General features: G+C 47.9%; 1 protein-coding gene and 1 long non-coding RNA gene across 2 annotated transcripts in view; both read right to left on the bottom strand.

The window, feature by feature from the left end:
• LOC109272332 (uncharacterized) overlaps positions 1-10,614 on the bottom strand; it is a 46,327-nt gene extending 35,713 nt beyond the window's left edge. The window contains exons 1-2 of the long non-coding RNA XR_002082417.2: positions 10,516-10,614; positions 8,079-8,137 (exon numbers count right to left, since the gene is read on the bottom strand). This is a non-coding gene — a long non-coding RNA (uncharacterized LOC109272332). The remainder of the gene's footprint in view (positions 1-8,078; positions 8,138-10,515) is intronic.
• An 8,889-nt stretch (positions 10,615-19,503) lies between these two features.
• LOC109272328 (thyrotropin-releasing hormone receptor-like) lies at positions 19,504-21,755 on the bottom strand. The gene has a single exon (XM_053890196.1). The coding sequence runs from the start codon at positions 20,865-20,867 to the stop codon at positions 19,962-19,964; it is 906 nt and encodes a 301-aa protein (XP_053746171.1). The 5' UTR covers positions 20,868-21,755; the 3' UTR covers positions 19,504-19,961.
• Positions 21,756-21,914: the final 159 nt, after the last annotated feature.

Here is a 21,914-nt window from a genome sequence, read left to right as displayed (position 1 = left end):
TTTTCTGGTCCTTCCTTTCTCCTCTCTTCCAGCTGCCCACGTACTCAGCCATGTGAAGTTGGTAAATCCTCTCACCTTTTTTTTTTTTTTTTCCTTTCCTCTCGAGGACTTCTATTAATGGATGGTGATCCTTCTCTTTTAGTCCTTCTATTCCAGCTTCTGAGTTCTTCAGCCCTTTTCCTCAAGTTCTCCAACCAGGATCTCCATGTTCCTGCTTTGTCTTTGCATAATTTTGCTATAAATGTGAAGTATTAAGTTTGTTTAAACCTTATACCTTCAAACCAGTTATTTCTACTTTGTTCTTTTTAATTCTCACCTGATCCTGTCTTATGTTATAATGACCTTTATCTTTTAGAAAATATTACTCCTGTCTGTTTTAAACTATTCCTCGGTACCCATCCATTTTCACTTCAGTACCTCTCAAGATCTAGAATGAGGAAGATCACAGAAACCCATGCTAGCTCACCATCTTGGCACTGTAAAATTTTTTATATTTATTAATCTATATAAAACTTTCTATGTTCTGCAGAAATGCTCAAAATGATTTTTTCCCCTAGCAATTAACCAATTTTAATTTAGGTTTCTTTATCACGAAAGCTAGAACTTCTAGCCCCACAGTCTGACAAAAAAGTTAAGTTTAACAGAGTAGGTCATCAAGATACTAGAAAATGATGTGCTTGTGCATCATAAAGCTTGAGTGTAGTGTGTGTATCAGAATTTGGGACTCCCTCTCATTTTGAAGAATCTATGCCTAGAATTCATTTCAAAAAAATTTTACAAGGATGGATATATAAGATGTGCTTGGTGTTCTTTGAAGTAACAAAAATACAACTCAACCACCCAAGTAGAGCACTGGCCCAATCAATATTGACTCTGTCCTACAGTAAAATATATAAAATCTACATCATACGCCAGTAAAATTAAGAAGCCAGGTTTATATCTATTCATATAAAGACCCCCAATTTTATCGTTTAATGGAAAATAAAGTATAATCACTTTTACAAATTGCTGTATCTATATGCCAGAGCTATTTTAAAGGATCTTAATGAAAATTAACCTTTACTCCCCGCTAGAATTTCATGTGATTCTTTTTAGATTCTTTAAGCTTTGGTGATTTGGTATTTAAAATTTTAACTACTTGCCTTTTTTTTTTTTTTTTTTTTTTAACACGGTCACCAATGTAAGTATTTTAAGTTTACAGAAATCTTTCACGGGCCACCTGTTGGTCGTTTAAATTCTTCTTCTACTTGGAGAATGGGTCTCTCCTTCCTCCTACCTCTCTGAAGTCCCCAGTCACTGAGCCGTTCCCTCCCCGTACCCCACTTACTAATGATCTTGATGTTTGTGGCAGTGCCTGAATTTTTTTTTTTTTTTTTTTTTGCCTTTAAGTAATCTCTAAACCCCACGTGGGGCTCAAACCCATGACCCTATTTTTTTTTTTTAATGTTTATTTATTTTTGAGACAGAGAGAGACAGAGCATGAACAGGGGAGGGTCAGAGAGAGGGAGACACAGAATCTGAAACAGGCTCCAGGCTCTGAGCTGTCAGCACAGAGCCCGACGCGGGGCTCGAACTCACGGACCGCGAGATCATGACCTGAGCCGAAGTCGGACGCTTAACCGACTGAGCCACCCAGGCGCCCCGTCAGGGCCTGAATTTAATTCGGCTTCCCTCCTATTGTTCTCCCGACAGCATGTCAGCCAGCACTGGCCAGTTATCATGCCCTTAGTGAATCTGTGACTAGCATCAGACCGAGCTGTCACCATGCGAAATATCAAAAGTTCTGTACCTTTGTCCAGCCTTATGACTGTGAGGGCTGCGGCATGGCGTTCAGCCACCTCTCCCATCTTACTGGACATCAGAGAATTCACACGGTACAGAAAGCCCACAAACCGGGCCAGAACGCAAAGGCCTTCAGACATCCCTCATCCTTTACAACGCTTCAAAGACTCTCTATTCTGGATAAGCACTTGGAGTGTAACCAGTGTGGAAAAACCTTTAACAGGACTTGCAAGTTTATTCAGCACCAGGGTGCGCACAGCAGTCTGAAGCCCTACAAGTGTGGTGTGTGTCAAAAGGCCTTCAGGTTTCTCTCCTCCTTTAACGTTCACCACAGGCTTCACGTCGGCAAGAGGCCAAACCTGATCCTCCACCAAAAACCTCATTCTCAAAAGAAACTCTTTGCCTGCAAGTCTTGTGGAAGGGCCTTTGACAGTTTCGCAGAGAAAATGCAGCACCAAAAAATTCACGTGAGAAAGCAATGCTACACGTGTAATTATTGCAAAAAGGACTTCAGCCCATACTCACAGTTTGTCCTCCATCAGAGGGTCCATACCGGAGAGAGACCCTACAAATGTAATGACTGTGACAAGTCCTACAAGAGCAGCTCCAATCTTAAAAAACATCAGAAAATTCATAGTGGAGAGAAGTCCTTTTCATGTGACAACTGTGAAAAGGCCTTTACGCAGCTCATCGATCTACAGCGTCATCAACACGTTCACACTGGAGAGAAACAGTACATCTGTAGCAGCTGTAAAAAGACCTTTGTCCGTTTCTCAGACCTAACTCAACATCAAAGAAGTCATACTGGAGAGAGGCCATACAAGTGTAATGTTTGTGACAAAACCTTCAAGTATCAGTCAAGCGTCATTAAACATCAGAAAACTCATTCTGAAGAGCGGCCCTTTACGTGTCCCGAATGCCAAAAGACCTTTCGCTTCTGCTCAGATTTTAACCGGCATAAAAACATTCATACCAAAGAAAAACTCTATAAATGTAGTGAATGTCAAAAGGTCTTTAACAATAACTCAAATCTTAACAAACACATGAAAATCCATACTGGAGAGAAACCTTTTGTATGCAACCAATGTGGAAAAGCTTTTAGCTTAAACTCCAAACTTACTCGACATCAGAAAACTCATGATAAAAAGAAACCCTGAACAGCTGTAAGAGGCAGAGAGGCCTTTCGAAAGCACTTACGTTTGGGTTCAATTCCCAATTCTGGCAAAAGAGGTCAATGTGGAAAAAGGTTTTTGCTCAAAGCCGTTTGTGTAAAACATCAGAGAAATAGAAATATGTGTATGTTGAAGAGACGCAGATGGGATTAGAAATATACTCTATATATTGCATTGACTGGATTTTTTTTTTTTTTTTTTGAGCAAAAATGGCTGTACATGTTCACCAGAGACAGGAAATTGTAGAAGGCTGCTCCTATCGTGAAAAGTAGGCTAGGAGGTGGCTGGAAGCGTGGAGCGAAAAGAACGCTGGTTTTGTTGCTTGTTCATAATCTATTTTCGCTGGATGAAATAAAAAGCCTATTTTTAATGGAGCCAGCTCTCTAAAGATGTAAACTTTTGTAGGGAGATGATCCAACCTGAATCTAAGCATAACTAAGGGGGCAGGGGAGGGGAAAGCCTTCTCTTTGGAATTAGAACTATCAAAAAAGAAGACACTTTGCCAATGGACCATGAAAAAGGAAAAGCTGATCGTGATTTAAATTTGTTTTTTTTTAGTGTTGATTCACTTTCGGGAGACTGAGAGATCATGAGCAGGGGAGGGGCAGAGAGAGAGGGAGACCCAGAATTCGAAGCAGGCTCCAGGCTCTGAGCTGTCAGCACAGAGCCCAAAACAGGGCTTGAACTCACGGACTGTGAGATCACGACCTGAGCTGAAGTCGGATGCTTAACAGACTGAGCCACCCGGGCACCCAAGCTGATCATGATTTGAAGGCTAAAAGGCTAAGAGTGGACATAAATCTAAAGGTTGATGGTTGGGGTGTAATGGCTTCTCCCTCTAGTCAAAGCAGATATAACTCTGGAACATCCAGCCTCCCCGAGTAGTTACACACTGCTTCGATGTATCTAGAGAATCAAAAGAGATGGACGAATGGCAACAGTTCTAGTTAGATTCAGGACGCAGAGTATCTATTACTTGCCCTGTAATTTGAAGTAAGTTGATTTCCTGTATGCTTTAATGAATAAATACTAAGTCTTCTAGTTATGTGCTAACACGGGTGTATGATGCTGAATCCATTCGGGCCTTGGGTCAGAGATCTAATTATACTTCCCTGAATCGGTTCCCATCATTACTGGTAGCAACTTCTCGCTGTTCAGCCAGCTGGGACAGGTGTGGCCTAACAAGTCTGTTTAACGACTGGCCTCGATCCACAGAAAGTGACCAGAAGACCACATCCTGTTTCTTCTTTGTTATTCCCATGTCTTTCTGCTTTCCTAGATGTTACAGTGGCTGGCACAGAGCTAAATTGTGTAATCCCCAGACGTGGCCCCTCCTCGTCTTATTCCTTATGTGTTTATCTCTAAGAAAATTGTGTGTGTGTGCATATATATATATGTGTGTATATATATGTGTGTGTATATATATATGCACACACACGTGTGTATATGTATGTGTGATATATATATATATGGCTTACCTTTATAAATAAGACCCCTTGTAGTTTTATAGATTAAGTTATATATAAGCTGAAGATACAACTGAAATAAGATTTTTTTGTTTTTTGCTCTTACAACTGAAATAAGTTTTTGAAATGAGTACAGAATCAGGGCAGCTGGGTGGTTCAGTCCGTTAAGCGTCCAACTCTTGACTTTTGGCTCAGGGCGTGATCTTATGGTTGTGCCATTGAGCCCCGTGTCAGGCTCCACGCCCAGTGTGGTCCCATGACCCCCTTCCAGAGTTTGATGAGTTTATTAGAGCAGCTCACAAAACCCAGGAAAAGTGTCCTTGCTGTTCACCAGTAGATTATTGCGTTTCTCGGTCTCCTCCCTCTGCCCCTCCCCTGCTCACTTGTTTTCTCCCTCTCTTAAAAAAAAAAAATCATCCACACTTATCAATACAACTATAGAAATGGAAATGGTTATTGGGATAAAGAGAAAAAAATTTGTGCAGTGGACTCCTTACTCCTAAACTTGGTTCTCAAAATTCTAGGTTAGAGTTAAAATTAAACGAACTATTTCACGTGCTTCAAATCCATTAACCTTTCCAACATGGCTCCTATCAGGATCAAACTGCTAATTCTAAAGTCTATAAGAAAAGAAAGAGGGGCGCCTGGGTGGCTCAGTCGATTAAGCGTCCGATTTCAGCTCAGGTCACGATCTCGCAGTTTGTGAGTTCGAGCCCTGCGTCGGGCTCTGGGCTGATGGCTCAGAGCCTGGAGCCTGCTTCCGATTCTGTGTCTCCCTCTCTCTCTGTCCCTCCCCCGTTCATGCTCTGTCTCTCTCTGTCCCAAAAATAAATAAACGTTAAAAAAAAAAATTTAAAAAAAAAAAAAGCTTTAATAGAACAGAACATCTTCTGAAAAGTCTTGTCCTCCAAATTTGCCATCACTAAGCTCAACAGAAATTTCGATCTCAACAAAAATTCTCATGTACTTTTTGACATCTGCCATGTCTCCTGGGGGCTATCACTAATTAGAAGCCATAATTCCTCAATTACAAGAAAAAGAAAAAAGTCCTCATGCAAAAGTTAGGCTATTCAAGACATTATAAAATGTCAGCACAAATTTTTGTTTTCTGCTTATTTCCAATCGAATTTTAATATTAAAATCACTTAAGATGTTTACATTGTTTCACTGGAGTTGTTGGTGTGATAGGTAATGGAGAGCAAAGTTATAAATGCTTATTTATGTTTTTGAAGTTTATCTATTTTGGAAGCGAGAGAAAGTGCAAGTCGGGGGGGGAGGGGCAGAGAGGGGAGAGCAAGATTCCCAAGCAGGTTCCACACTGGCAGCGCAGAGCCTGAGGCAGGGCTCGAACTCACGAACTGTGAGATCATGACCTGAGCTGAAGTCAGACGCTTAGCCAACTGAGCCATCCAGGTGTCCCTAAAGGCTTCTATTTAAACTTGAAATGTCATCTGAATACTAACCTAGGGTATACAACTAAATTTTTTTTTTGCTTTTAATCACGAAATTCTTATTTACTTTGTTTTCGTTGTCACACATCTGAAGATATAATCTAACAGGATGTTTGTGGGTTGAGCTGAACTCTTAACCTCCATGTGCAGAGACACTCTGTCCTCCTGTGTTTCTCCTTTACTCTCACGCAACAACCACACTAGCTGTGCTGGGCTGGGTGGGGGGGGCGGGTTTCCCACACCAAGCAATTCTGTGACCTGGGCCAGGTATCCTGCAGTGTAACTCAATTCCGATCCTATGTACTTGGAGACAGTGTCACACCCCACAGGTTAAGGGTTCGGTCCCACAAGACTGCCCAACCCCCCCACGCCAATCATGAGACCAGGTCGTCATCTGTGTTGACCCTTCAGCTACAAATCAGAGGGTCTATGATCCCCTTCTCGAGTTTGATGAATTTGTTAGAGCAGCTCACAAAACCCAGGGCAAGTGTCCTTGCTGTTCACCAGTTTATTATAAAAAGAGATAAAGGGTAAGGACGAACATCTTACCGGAAGAGATGTGTGGGACCTGCTATGCCAAGGGGCACAGGGCTTCCATGTCCGTCCTGGGGCCGCCACTCTCCCAGCATCGCCATCCTGGAAGGTCTCCGAAGCCCGTGCTATTGGCATTTTTGTTACAGAGGCTTCATCATGTAGGCACGATGGATCATGAACTCCACGTTTAGCCCCTCTCCCCTCTCTGGAGAATGGGGGTGGGCTGAAAAATTTCAAGCTTCTAATCGTGGCTTGGTCCTTCTGGTGACTGTCTCCCATCCAGGAGCCCACCAAGAGTCACCCCGTTACAAGAAAAGACACCACGGTCAGCGATGAAACTCTAAGGGGTTTAGGAGCTCTGTGCCACGAACCAGGAGCAGAAATCGATATATGTATTTTCTATGATCTCACACCCTGCTACCTGCAAATGTGACCTTATTTAGAAATAGGACCTTTGCAGATAAAATCAAGATGAGGTCAAAATCCAATCGATGAGGTCCTTATGAGAGTCAACACAATATAACTGCTGTTGGATGAACGTTTTCCCTGTATTAAAGATTGAGTTATCGGGGCACCTGGGCGGCTCAGTTGGTCGAGTGTCCAAGTCTTGATCTTGGCTCAGGTCATCTCCTGGTTCGTGGGATCGAGTCACCAGTCAGGCTCTGCACTGACCGCGCAGAGCCTGCTGGGGATTCTCTCTCCCTCTCTGTCTGCCCCTCCCCCACGCATTCTCTTTCTCTCCCAAAATAAATTTTTTTAAATATTAAAAAATAATAAAGATAACATTATCTCTGAAGACAATTCAACTTCCGTAGAATGCAAAGTGGGAGTAAGTGCACAGCATACAATAATCAGCTGTACACATATAAGCAATGTTGGATATTTGCATGAAATCAGTGGCTCTTAGATGATTTTTAGGGAGGGGTCTAAAATAATTTAGAAATTACCAAGCTAGATTATATTATAATCTATATTATCGACTGTCAGAGGCAACAGATTCAATAAAGCATGGACTGGAAAACACCCGCTGGGTGTGAAAATATTTGGGCTACTGCCAACTTTGACCAGATCCGTGGGAGTGGTGGGAACAGATACAAGACTACATGAAGCGAGTTGAAATGAGACCGTCAAGTGAGGACGTTTTATCCACAGAACAGAACACTGCATTGTTCCCTCTAAGCCTGTTTCAAAGATAAAGCTGAAAGAAATAGTTATAGGGCACTATTCGGGGAACATGCAATCCATTATTCTAGTTTTTATCCCTGGATAAAAACTAGATCACAGGGAATCATCTGCATGGTGTCTATTCAGATGACAATGAATCGCTCCCCTCTAATAATGGAGAACAAAGTCACAGAAAACCCACTGCCTTGGCAAGACTCTCCTCTGTGTCAGTTATTCAGAGACCATCTAAGAAAATGACAAGAAAGCCATTCAAATAGCCAGTGTAAAACCTAGCTCATATTATCTGGGCCTTTCTGGTACAACTTGAGTAAGTCCATAGGAACATATGATTTCTGTATATTTATGCCAGCTTTTCCGGTGGTGATCTGATACTTTTCTCTGATGCTTTATTTTACATGTTTCTACTATTTCATCTGCATGTACAAATTACTATCAGCCTCCTCGAAATCCACTGTAAAATGTGGGAAGTAAGGCCCTAAACAACTTACCTGGGATTTGTTCATTTTCGGATGCTCTTGAGAAAGGGCCAAGAGTGGTGATACCAGAGCTGGGTAAGGAAGAATGAGGAATGGAATCGTGAGAGGTCTGGGTAACTCAGCGGCTTAGGATTACTTATCAAGAGAGTGGTCCTTTGACCAATCTGGTGCCTGATTATCCACTTGTCCATTTACTTAAAAAAATTTTTTTTTTTTACTGTTTATTTATTTTTGAGAGAGAAAGACAGAGTGTGAGTGGGTGAGGGAGAGGGAGACACAGAATTCGAAGCAGGCTCCAGGCTCTGAGCTGTCAGCACAGACATGGACGCGGGGCTCAAACTCACAAACCGTGAGACAAGACCTGAGCTGAAGTCAGATGCTTAACCGACGGAGCCACCCAAACGCCCCTCCACTTGCCTGTTTATAATTCTGAAATGATCACAGAGAACTTTTCTTACTGAGTGAATATAAACCGTTGGTTTTTTATGGAATTACCATCAATTTAAGCCTTTGAAAAAATCAAAAAGAACCTGTGTGCAATAACTGGAACAATAAAATTTAGGATATACAAAGTTTGGAACACTTTTCCAGCATTAAAAATACTAGGATTACAATACTTATTGGCACAGGAAATGTTGAAATGATGTCATTTACCTATTTTCCTAATATTTTTTAGCCGCTTGAGGGCAGAGAATCCAGAAGCTCAGAAAGGAGAGCAAGTGTTTTCAGATGTTTGCCTTTTTGTCTGGCCTCTCTTAGATGAAGTTTCACAAGAGGAGCTTTTGCTGAGAAACTTGCTTTAAGCTAAAGGTGGGAGACGATAGAGCCCTGACCTGGAAATCGAGACATTGATTCAGTTCTTGGCTGTTACCAGCCAACTGTGTAGCTGGATATTTACTTTCTGAGTTCTAATTATAAGATAAGGCAGAGTGGGGTGCCTGGGCGGCTCAGTCATTTGAGCATCTGGCTCTTGATTTCGGCTCGGGTCAGGATCTCATGGTTTCGTGAGTTCAAGCCCCACATGGGCTCTGCGCTGATGGCGTGGAGCCTGCTTGGGATTCTCCCCATTTCTCTGCCCCTGCCCCACCTGCATTCTCTGTATCTCTCAAAGTAAATAAATAAATAAGCGTAAAAAAAAATAAGGCAAAGTTACAGAGTTTTAGAAACCTTCTCTTCACCTCCACTGCGATTCTATAAGGGGGCCATTCAATGAATCCCAAGGGTGGTGGTAAATATGGTCTGAGCAGCTCAGAATAAACAGAGAGCGGAGGGTACAGGGAATGACACATACGTGCTTGGGAAGTGATGAGAAACCATTTCCTTGGCTATAGCTGGTCCCTATTCCTTCCTTTTCCTCAACCCATAGCCCCCAAATCCTTCAGGAAAGTGTCTTTTCATATCAGATTCTCATCCTGCCCATTCCCTTCAATTGCAGCTCCCATCGTTCTTTTGAAAGTTGAACTGAAGTTTTGCTGAGCTACAATTACGGTGTTATCGCCCAGACTTTGCTCACACCAGAGGGGAAAATTCTGGCCAGTAACTTGAGCACGTTCCTTTCCAGGATTCTTCTGCCTCCACACTGAAACTCTAGGGAGAGGTTTCAGTTCAGGAATATGTTCTTCCCGTCGTGATTTCTGTTCCCGAGGCCTGCTGCTTCCTACTTCACTGGCCTGGTTTTGTTTCAGCCTGGGCCTTGGAGCCACATTTCCAGCAGCTGGAACTTACACTTGGGAGTCCCAAGGGTCAAGTGCCTGGTGGGCCGGACCTGTGTCCATTTTACAGGTGAGGAAACAGGATTGGTCTAAGTAACACGCCCAGGGATGCGATGCTGTTTTGTGACAGGACCTGACCTGAACCCAAACATCAGGCTCTTAAAATCTTATGCAATGCTGCCAACATCTCCGCCCGCACCCTCTAGTCCCTCCTCACTGGACTCTGGTCCAGTCAATTCTGCACCCTGGCCATTCCCTTCAGCCATAGCTCGCATCTTTATCCCAACAGATCGTTAGTGTAAAACAACTAGCCTAACAATAACAGTATTTATTTCTCATAATGATTATGTGTTCCCTTCCCTGCTGCCCTCTAGCCCGACAGCCTGCAAAGCCAAGGGCATCAGAGAAACTTCTGGAATCAGGCTTTAGTCACTTGGATGCACAAAACTTCCACCCTCACAGAGCACCTTCTTCAGGCAAAGAAGGGCTGCAGGGAGCGCCCACCCTGAGGCCTGCGGGTCAGGGGCTCAGCCCGGCTCTCGCCGCCCGTCTCCTGGACCACTGGAAACCCGCTTCGGGGCCTCCCTGCCGAGGGAGGCGGGGGGGGGGGGGGGGGGGGGCGGGGGGGAAGGGCGTGTCCCCCCTCGTCGGACCGAGGTCAGCCCCGCCCCTCCTTCTCTGCGACCCCCGTGGGTCCGGAGGCCCCCGCCAGCCCTTCCCGCAGCTCCCCGGTGCACCTGCTTCGCTTCCACTTCGCACCAAGTACAGCGAACAGCAGAACCCGAGCAGCTCAGAGCCGGCACGACCCGCCCCCGGAAGGACCTAGAGAACCGGAAGGAGCGCCCAGGTAGAGCACCAGGATCTGTACATGCGCAGAAGAAGCCTCCGGGCGGCCCTTCCCAAGCTTACCTAAGGGGCGATTGTCGGCTTCCGAACTACAGTCCCCATAAGGCACCGCGGCCCCGCCCCGCGCGCGCCCCCTCCTCCACCCTCCCCTGCTGAAGGATTTCTCCAGGAAGGTCGACTTTGATTACCGGGCTTGGCTGATCGCTTATTAACTATTCTTACAAGGAGAAAAGTTGCTTATTAACTTCGTCGAAGACTATAGCTGAGAAGCGAAGATTACAGCCTCGGAAATGTCCACCCAAACGTGAATGATTCCAAAATCTTTATCTTCCTCCTAAACTTTTCTTCTTCTTTAAGCCGTTTATCTCATTCTTTCTACTGTTTTTCCCACTGAGCATCAGAAAAAACACACGGGAATGACCCTACGAACATTCTAAATGTGATAACTTCTTTATAGGGGAGCAATCAGAAGAATGTAGCCGTACAGTGAAGCCTTCACCTACTTTGGTGGATCCATACAAATATTTTGAATGTGTGAAAGCGGGGTAGAATTCAAACATCTATCCAGGAATTCACGCTGAAAGAAAATCTATGGGAGTGTAATAATAATAATAATAATAATAATAATAATAATGAAAAGTATGGTATACTCTTAAATACAACAGTAGGCAAACAAATATAAAAAGCATAACTTTATCTTTTACATATACACTTTTGGATAAAGATATGCACATTTAAGTAGGTATTAACTTAGATAACATTTAGAAAGATATGCTCCCGGGGCGCCTGGGTGGCTCAGTCGGTTAAGCCTCCGACTTCAGCTCAGGTCACGATCTCACGGTCCTTGAGTTCGAGCCCCGCGTCGGGCTCTGGGCTGATGGCTCAGAGCCTGGAGCCTGCTTCCGATTCTGTGTTTCCCTCTCTCTCTGCCCCTCCCCCGTTCATGCTCTGTCTCTCTCTGTCTCAAGAATAAATAAACGTTAAAAAAAAATTAAAAAAAAAAAGAAAGAAAGATATGCTCCCAAATTAACAATGGTAATCCACAGGAGATGAGATTATTTAGGAGGAAGAGGGACTTTCCCTTGTGCATCTACATAACTTTTCTATGCAGAAGTAAAATGGATGATATTTCCATTCTATGTATGAAAGACACAAAAAATGAAAGAGAAATATCAAGGCATCCTTGGCCTATTAATTTGAATTTCAAATGTGTATCTCTGTGTAAAGAGAGAAAATAGAATAAACACACACACAAACTCTCATGGACATAAGTACTGGAAATGAAAATATTAAATGTTCATCACTTATAGGTACGGGTTTATAGGGAATTTTTAAAATTCTTATTTATTTAATGTGTATTTATTTTCGAGAGAGCGAGAGAGCAGGGGAAGGGTAGAGAGAGCGGGGGACACAGGATCTGAGCTGTCAGCGCAGAGCCTGAAACAGGGCTTGAACTCACGAGCTGCGAGATCATGACCTGAGCCAAAGTCAGATGCTCAACTGACCGAGCCACCCGGGCGCCCCGGGAAATTTTATTTTTGATGTTAAGGGACTTTCTTTCCAAAAATTTCCTTAATGTCTCAGTAACTTCTGTCTGTCCTCAAGCCATTCTTTCTGCCATCTCACCATCTGTATTAGTGTGCAGATGTGTGTAGTTTACACACTCCATTAGAGTGTGTAAAAAGGTGTCACCACAGGGTGGCTTAAACAACAGAAATTCATCGTCTCATGGTTCTGGAGGCGGGAAGTGTGAAATCGAGGTGTGGGCAGGGGTGGTTTGTGCTGAGCGCTGTGAGGGAGATCTGTTCCTTGCCTGTCTCCTCGCTTTGTGTAGCCTCAGGCGTCCCTTGTCTTGTAGGTGGGATTCTTCCGTGTTTTCATATGATCTACCCCCTGCACGCGTCTGTCTCCAAATTCTCCCGCCCCCTTTTCTGTAAGGATACAGTTATATTAGGTTAAGGTTCACCCAAATGACCTCATCTTCACTTGATGCTCTGCAAAGACCCTATTTCCAAATAAGGTCATACTGACAGATACTGGGGGTAAACTTCAACATCCTTTTGGGGGATAGAATGACCATCCAGCAATTTTCCTGATAGCTGTAGTAGAATGAAATGAAATATGGCCTCATATTTATTTTGATATGCGTATGGGCATCTCTCCTCAGAGGTATTTGGGCAATACAACGTAAGTAGGTCTTGGAAGGGTAGAAAGCCACGCACTGAATCTCCAGCAGAGTTAGTGGATCTCGGGCCGATGCTGGCATATAGGTGGTGCTCCAGCTATCAAACGTTTGCTGAGTGCATGGTTTCCAAAAGAGAGAAGATACTGCAAGAAGGAAGAGGAAAATAGGGAAAGTGATGAGAGGCGATATGGTCTGAGTTCTATAGCTTGCTGGGTCCCCAACTCTGGGGCTCAGTCTGGCCAGCACAACACTCAGGGACTGGTCTCTAGAGCGTCTGAGTTAGTCAGTGAGTCTAGGGGGAGGAAGAGACAGGTAGGGGAGTGGAGCCAAGGGATCAGGAGGGAAGCTGAGAGATTGGGAGGGTAGAGAAAGGGAGAGGAGAGAAAGCCAGAAAGTGGGAGGGAGGGAGGGAGGCTGGGAAAGAGGAAGAAAAGACATCAAAAGGGAGGCCTGCAAAGCAGATATTGGATAATGCTGTTTCCTCGAAGGCCACCAGGTGGCAGTATTTGCAAGGACCAGCTGTCATTGACTACCAGGATGACAGGCTCCTTACTGATGTTAACCTAGTCAACTCATCTGTGGCTGATATCTGTTGGTGTTTTTGGTTCCTCCTCACATCCATGCTGCCTTTTTCTGATAACATCAGTTCAATTTTGCTCGGGGGAACTACCACACTTCTGTTAAGGTCTGCCATATATATATATATATATATATATATATATATATATATATATATGCTTGCATAGGCACACTGCACAACTCCAGAGGATTCATCCATTTATTTATTAAAAAAATCTTTAATGTTTATTATTTTTGAGAGGGGGAGGGGAGGGGCAGAGAGAGACACACACACAGAATCCAAAGCAGGCTCCAGGCTCTGAGCTGTCAGCACAGAGCCTGACACAGGGCTCAAACTCACGAGTCGTGAGATCATGACCGGAACTGTCGGACACTTAACTGACTGAGCCACCCAGGCGCCCTGGATTCATCCATTTACATTGCTGAGTGGTACCTTCTGGAATTGAGCAGTGCCAGACCTATACAACTGTCAATGGCAGTCACTGAATTGTGGTCTAGTAAGTTGCCCATCCTACTCCTGGCCTAGGCAGAAGTGAGTCATTCTGATATGGATGCCTTGAAGCAACTGCCCATTAATTCCTATTATGTAGGTCTCTAGAGTTAACCTAGTTCTGGTTCTTTCCAACTCCAACAAATTCCTTTTTAATGCAGTTATTCAGAGATGCTCTCTGTTGCCAACAAAGAATCTCAAGAAGTCGCAATCTACACCTCAAACCGGAAGCCAAATCACAGCAAAGCGTCTTGAGTATTAAGATTCAGCTAGTCTTTATTCATTATCCATCATTTCTTCATCCAACAAATATTTCTGGATACCTGCTACGTGCCAGGCACTGTTCTAGGCTCAGAAGCAACAGTGAAAAAAACAGACATGGCCCCTGCCGTCATGGAATCTGTCTATTCAGAAACGGGTGAGGGAGACCACAATATTTATTAGCCACAGCTAGCTATAGCATTTCAAATAGCTGTATAATTCCGAATCGCGAGGAGCTTTGGGAGGGAAAAGGATGGAAGGCCATGTGGAAGGTAGTTTTAAGTAGATAGCATTTATTTTAGGCTCACTAAGGGCAAGCACTTTCTATGTCCCATAGCAATCACCAGAACAATACTGCAGATTAAATACTACTGGGGGCCTTATTTCACAGATGTGATCACCAAGCCTACATTAAGTAGAAATAGATATCATTAATAATGTATAAATATACATAGGATTTTCCCAGGGGCCTTCAAAACTAAAACTGGGGCCGTCCTGGGCGAACGTGGACAAGGTGTCATTCTCCTCAGTAACTTGGCTAAGGTCACACTTCAGGGAGTGGTGGGGTGAATACTGACTCCAGCTCTAGTTTGACCCCGAAGCTCACGTACATAGTGACCACCCCGCGGGTGCCCTCGGATGTGCACAGTCCATGGAGAAACGGAGATGAGCAGGAGAGGCTGAAGGCAGGTCGGCGAGGAGGCTGGGGTCCAGGAAGAGATGGGAGTTGAGATGATCAGAAACTGACAACCATCAGTAACCGTTTGGATATGAAGGGAGGAAGGGGGCAGAAGTGGGTTGACTCCAGGGTTTTGGCTCAGGAGTGGGGTGGAAACGATCCGGGTAGAAGAGGGTGATTCAGATTGGCTCTAGTGGGTATGCCATCCAGGTAGAAATGCTAGGACACGGTTGGAGAAGAATCTCGGAAGTAGGGAATCCCCTTGGCTTAGCTTGTCAGAGCCCAGAGAAGAGTTAGAGGTTAATGCCTCAGGATCAGTCAGGAAATCTGGTTGCAAGCAACAGACATTGACTCAGATCAGCAAAGAGGGGGACTTTTTAATGAGGGTGTCAGGAGGCTCATAGAACCAAGTCAGAATACGGTGAGAAATAGGGTAGGCTGAGTGGCAGGAATCAACTACCTCTGGTGGGGATGCCACTGCCACCACTGCCCCAGGCCTTGGCTGTCACGCTGCTGAGGCTGCCTCCACCTCCACTGAATAATGGACACCACTGTTACTGTTGCCACATTGTAAATAAAATGCTCTCCCCGCGCATTTGTGTCAGTTGCTGAAGATTCCAATCCCGGGCGTCTGATTAGCTGAACCCAAGTCACATGGCTCACGGCCACGTGCCAGGGGTGAAGAAAGCAAGTGTGTGGCTTTTGAGGTTTTCATAGTGGGAGCGAGTGCCCTGCTTCCTAAGCAAGATTTACACGTGGGTGACTTCCCATGTACAGAAAGGATGTTCAGAAGTCAAAGAACCAAAGCGAATGGATGCTAATAAAATGCCTAATACCGCTTCTGCGGCCGCCGTGTGCACCCATGCCGTCGTGTAGGGGATGTTCAAAGAAAAATCCTGCCAGGTACAGAGTCGTCCGAAAGTGGCTCCCAAAAGTTCTCGCGGGGTTGCCTGGGCACCGAGCCAGCTGGGTCATCGAGGAGGAGTGCCTCCTTCTTAGCTCCCCTGAGACCAGGGGTCCTTTCCTCCGCAGGAGAGGCTGTACCTTCCCCAGTGTCCCCAAAAGCAGGTGCAGTCCCCAGACAACGGTGAACCACAGGCAACCTCAATCCCTTCTGCCTGGTGCCCAGTTTGTCGCTTCCCTTCATTGATGAGGCTGCTTTCACATGCTCCCCCACAAGAAGGGACAGTGATAGGTGCGGGGTCCTTCCCCCAGAACACAATCGCTTACACTGAGAGCCCAGTAAATCATTGTGCCCTCACTCATTCCTGTGGAGTAGCGGTAGGATGGGGGGGACCTGTGCATTTTCTTCTCTCCCTGACCCTCGACTTGAACTTTACTCCCTACACGGTAAATCTTAGCCCAACCTGTTCTATGAGATGTCTTTGAGTTTTTCCTGAGCCCGATGAGTGAGGACCCCAAAGGGACCACCTTACCCTAACAATGCTTTGCCAAGGTCCTAGAAACCCCCTGTCCTCCCTGCCCTAATTACCATATCTGCCCTATCTTCCTACCTGTCGATGCTATCTTCTTTGTGCTGCAACCTTTGGCACCCTAAACCCTTTCTAGAGGAAAAGCTTTCAAGAACTTCCCATCCACACCGAAGTTTCAGGGACTCAGTTAACTCCTCATGCGTGTATCTGGGGAACACAATCCTCAACAACTTCAAATAAGTACCCACGGTGGCTTGGTGGCACCTATAGAGAAAAAAATATAAGTAGATTTGGTGGGGGCAGGGGAGGGAACGTCCCATATTCCCTTAAATGAAGTCCTGGAGCCCCTGCCTGTGGTAAGGCTGGTTCTAGAAGTCCTTCCCTGTCCTCCTTCCCTGCACTACCAGGCTGGGTGGTCCTAGAAGCCTGGACCCAGGCCACAGACCAGAGGGCTCAGGCCCAGTTGAAACAAGACAGATGTCTCCAGCACCCACTTGGCTGCCTCCTTGGGCACATCAGCCAGGACTCCAGTGCCAGGATGGACATGTCCTTCCTCCCTCCCCGTTAGACTGGGAGCTCCCGAGAGCAGGGGCCTTCCTGGCATCCTCCCCGTAGTATCTGTAATGCCCAGCAGGCTGCCCTGTGTGGAGCAGGTCCCCGACAAAGTCACATGTCACCATTCAGAGGGAGGCAGCGTCTGGGGTTTATCCTTGGGTGGGGGAAGGCTCTCTGAATTTTCAGGAAGAGGGCCCACAGATTCCCAAGAGATCCCCGGTAATAGCTCCTACCCTACTCAGTCTCTGCAAATGTTGACCCACCCAGGCTACCTCTAGGCCCTCGAGTGCCTTTGTGTAAATTATAAAAAGGTGCCTCCCACTTAGATTTGTCTATTTATTAAACTGGGAAATTGTTTTACTAAATATACAAATCTAGGCTGTGATGTGAACGGTGACCCCTAGGGTTGTAAAGTGCACAACCTGTGCACCTCTGCTAAACAGCCCTGGACGCCACTCCCTCCTCCACCGCTCCCTCCTCGGTAGAAATAAAGTAGTGGGCCTTGCCCTCAGGGGCCAGGATCCTGTCTGCACATCATGCTCCCTGGTTCCCTCTAAGAGCCCAGTCTGATCTGGGGACAGTCTTTGATGACACTGTAGTACACAGGGGTGGCCTCCTAGGGCGGGAGCTTGGGCCGGGCCAGCTGGCACTGAAATAGTCCCCGGAAGGCCTCCCGGAAGCGCTGGGACATAAGGGCGTAGATGACGGGGTTGACCGTGCTGTTCAGGTAGATGCAAAGCCGGCAGAAGAGAAGGAAGCCAAGGTTGAGGTAGGGCGGGCTCAGGAAGGAATTCACCACCACCAGGGTGCGGTAGGGCAGCCACAGCAGAGCAAAAACCACCACCACCACAGCCAGCATCTTGGTGACCTGCCAGGTAGGACAGGAAAAAAAAGGGACACGTGGGTGCCAAGGGAGAATCCCAAGTTCCAGGCCTCTCCGCAGGGTTGCAAGAGGAGAAAGCCCAAAGAACAACCGGGCCTTTGCCAAACTGTGTCCTCGTGCCTCGCCCCCCGCCTCCCCACCACTTCAATTCCATTCCCAGCTGGGAAACTGCTGTGCACCCCTGCAGGCCCCGCTCGAGTCCTTTTTGCTGGGGAGCCACCACCCCAATCCACCCCCAAAGCCCTTGGATGGGCCAACATCTTCACTGGCAGCAGATTCATGAATCCACTGCTGTCATCACAGGTGAGGATTAGAGGAGTGAACCCAGGTAAGGAACACAGAATAGTGCCGGGAAGGCGATAAATGCCCTGTGGCTGATTGCTGCTGTGGACATAGCCTCTGTTCCTTCCAGTACAAGTGCATGGGGTTCAGAGCCAGGCACAGCTGGGCTTAAGCTTGCTTCTCAGAGCCCAGGAATGTAGTCCCCATAAGCGACCTCTCCAACGAGACCTGGCCCTGACTAAATCAGTAGACTTCAGGGCTGTGATAGTCCCCAGGAACCCAAAATCTCAGGAATTCCCTAGACAGTCTCGGCTCCTGGTTTTACCAGATTCAGATTTAATTCTACTCCATTTCAGGTTCATTTAGGTGATACACACTGGATGCCCGTGTGTGTGGGCTTTGGAGCCAGGCTGCCCGGGTTCAAATCTTGGTTCTAGCACTTACCAGTTCTGTACTCAGGGACTGCCCCTCTGTGGCTCAGTTTCCTCGTCTGTCAAACAGTCTATACACCTTGGAGTTGTTACCAAAAACTCAATAGGCTAAGTTGTGTGAAGTGCCTGGCACATAGCAAGTCCCCAATAATTGGGGATGTATATAGTAATAATATAGTTATTATTATCAGCAATAGTATTCCCCACTCTGTTCTCCTAGACATTCTGCTTTCATGGGAGGCACCTTCCCTCTTGTTGTCGTAGGTGGCATTCTGCAAGGGCTCTCTTGGGCATCCAAGGATGCTCAGTCCTTAAAGCCCACTGTCAAAAAAGACATTCATGTGCCAACAACAGGGTAATAACAGGTACCCTATATTGAACACTTACTAGGTGCCAGATTTGGAACATTCACTACTATAATTCTAATAATTTTACAGGGTTGAAAATCAAGGCTTAGAGAAGTTCAGTGACTTACCCAAGGCCACGCGGCAAGATGTTAACAAAGCTGGGGGCCAGAAAGAACCCACCCAGGTCTGGAGTACTATTTGTACCAGCAAAAGTTTCATCTAAAGCATAGGCCAGCGGGGAGCTTGAGCCCAGCCCTTTCAGGCTGAGCAGGAAAGTAGTAAATGGAGAAGTAGATGAGTGGGGGGAGGGAAGGAGGGGCGTCTGTCTGGAGCCTCAGGTCATGATGGGTCTACAGCCAGAGCTAAAGGTCCACACCAGTTTAGCCTGTGTCCTGCCCCCCTTTCCTCTAAAGACCACCGTGTTTGAGGTGGCTGTAAGAGCCCCCCACAGTGCACCCATCCCGGGGGGGAGGCAGGGAGAGGACATGGATGGTCCTCCAGGGCTCAGGAGTGGCTCAGCAGGGTGAGGTAGCCTCCCCCCTCCTCCTCAAGCCGAGGGTGTGGGCGGAAGGCTGAGGATTAAGACGAGTTGGGCTTGGGAGCCCTCCTCCCACCTGCAGTCCTTGAATACCCTTGGGAGGCCACACTGCTGGAGTATGGGTGGAGGACATAAGGAGCCTGGACACTTGGGTTCTCACCTCAGGTGCCTCCAGGTGTCATCTCACTCCCTTGTCCCCTCTGAGCCTGTTTCCTTATCTATAGCAATGGGTGTTAAGCCTCCCAAACAAGGGGTAATTTCAGGAATGATCACAGAACCAGGCACACAGCAGGTGCTCCATAAGTGCTGGGTCTCTGCTGACCTCACCCCAATCCATCCCCATCTGGTCTGTCTGGCTCCCCGAGGCCATCCAGGCGGCTCTGGTGTTAGCTGTGGCGTGGACTCGGGAAAGTCACTTCCCCTGTCTGAGTCTCCGTCTCCCCATCATCAGGAGAATTCCACCGTGGGGGCCAGCCACTGGCTGTGCACGTTGAATAATAGCCAGCACTGATTGAACATTTGCTTTGTGATGTGGCTTCAAATGGGCTCCAGGCTTCACATGGTTCATCCCATTTCTCGGGACACCCCAATGGGGTCGGCGCTGTCATCACCCCATATGACAGAAGAGGAAAGTGAGGCTCAGAAAGGGAGAAGTGAGAGCTTCAAAAGCAAGCCTAGTAAGTGGCACGGCAGGGGTTTATACTTGAGGAATTTGACTCCAAAAGGGCCCAAGCTCCCATCCATTCCATCTGCTGGCTCAGTCCGAGGGTTTCCAGGAAGACGGAGGTCCCCACCTGCTTCCGGGAGTTGAGGGCGCCTTTCTTGCCCCTGCAGGAGAAGCGCTGGTGGCCCGCGGGGCTGCCCTGGTGCGCAGAGCCCCAGTGCCCCGGGTGCGCAGGAGGCAGCGGCCGCGCGAAGAGGACGCGCGCTATGAGCACGTAGAACACGGTGGCCAGGCCCAGGGGCAGCGCATAGAAGAGCGCGAAGTCCAGGAAGTACACGGGCAGGTAGAGAGAGCGCGACACGCGGTAGCCGCACTGCACCTGCACGCCGTCGGCGTACGCGGTCTCGCGTGTGTCCACCAGGAAGAGCCAGAGCACGCAGTAGGCCCTGGTGCCCAGCCACACCAAAGCCGCGATGCGCTTGGCCCGCGCCACGGGGCACAGAGTTTGGGCGCGCAGCGGGTGGCAGATGGCGAGGTAGCGCTCCACCGTGAACGCGGCGATGGAGCCCGTGGACGTGTTGATGCCCACGTACTGCAGGTAGGTGATGCCCAGGCAGCCTGCGTGGCCGAAGACCCAAACGCGGGCGGACGCCGCCTCGGCGACGGTGGGCACTCCGGCCGCCAGGAGCACCAGCAGGTCCGCCGCGGCCAGGCTCACCAAGTAACAGTTGGTGGGCGTGACCATGTGACGGCCCCGGAGTACCACCAGGACCACCATGGCGTTGCCGGCCACACCCATGGCGCACACGAGAGGCACCAGGGTCAAGGTCACCGCTTGTACAGCCGGCCGAGGCTGGGGCAAGGCGCCCAGGCTCGACGCGTTCGCGCGCTCAGGGTGCTCAGTGTGGTCCTCCATGCGCGCGGGTCCGCCCTGCACCCCGAAGGCAGTGGCGAGTTGGGGGGATCACCCCGGCTGCAACGGTGCCCTCCGGCGATCTGGAGGCGCTCTCCTAGCGGCAAGTTGGGGGTCCGGCAGCTGTCTCCGGCCCAACAGGTTTCTCAGCTCCGTGCAGGGTCTCACTGTCGCCGCTCAGGAAGCTGAGGACTCCGAGGAATCAGGAGCAGGAACGTGGAGCTAGGCGCGTGCCGCTCAGTTTCCAAGACGACTTTTAAGCCTGAACTGGCGCGATCTTTCCCGGGGTGAGGTTTGCTGCAGGGGCGCTTCGCAGACTAGCGTGGCGCTCCAGGAGGGCACTGGGCGCCCAGACGCCGCCTCCCACAGGACCGACTGCGGCAGCCCTCTCGGGTCTTCCCTCCGCTCTCTAGGTTCGCGGGTCTCAGGACTCCGATCTGGGGTGTCCCGTCAACGAGGCGCGGTGTGTGGTGTTGGGTCTCCGCCTCGCTGGACTTTCTCTTGGCTCGGCTTTCCGCCACCACCCCGCGTCGGCTCTCTCCACGGATACCGCTGGGCTGATGCTGGTTGACCGAGCTCAGCACCCGTTCTTTCCCACCGGCTCCTGGCACCGCACCCCGGACACTTGGGGTCTGGGAGATGCAAGGTGCGGTGGGGGGTGGGGGGGAGGAAGGATGCTTTAAGCACCCTGCTCCCGCGCCTTTGGCCTGGGCTTTTGCTCCCTCCCCTCTTTCTCTCCTCTACAGGGCAGCTCCACTGGGCACTGGGGGAGGAGTCGGCCACCCATTGGTTTCCGGACTCAATCCAGAAATCCTATCTTGTTCCGCCGCAGAAACCTCAGCCCTGCTATTGACAAACGGCCAGCGGAGGCCCAGACCTGGGGGGGAGGGAAGGTATCTGCCCATCTAGACCTGGGTTGATCCCCTCTCCTCCTAAACTGCTTACTTTTCACTTTCTCCTGCTACCCTTTCCTAGTCTTTCTTCTTCTTTTTTTAATGTTTTTTTTTTTTAAATTTATTTTTGAAGGAGAGAGGGAGACAGAGCATGAGC

Source organism: Panthera pardus, unplaced genomic scaffold (genome assembly GCF_024362965.1).
Source record: "Panthera pardus isolate Hobbes unplaced genomic scaffold, ASM2436296v1 HiC_scaffold_25, whole genome shotgun sequence".
NCBI classification, from domain to species: Eukaryota; Metazoa; Chordata; class Mammalia; order Carnivora; family Felidae; genus Panthera; species Panthera pardus.
The sequence above is the reverse complement of the archived record's forward strand: the minus strand, read 5'-3'. Positions and strand labels throughout refer to the sequence as shown.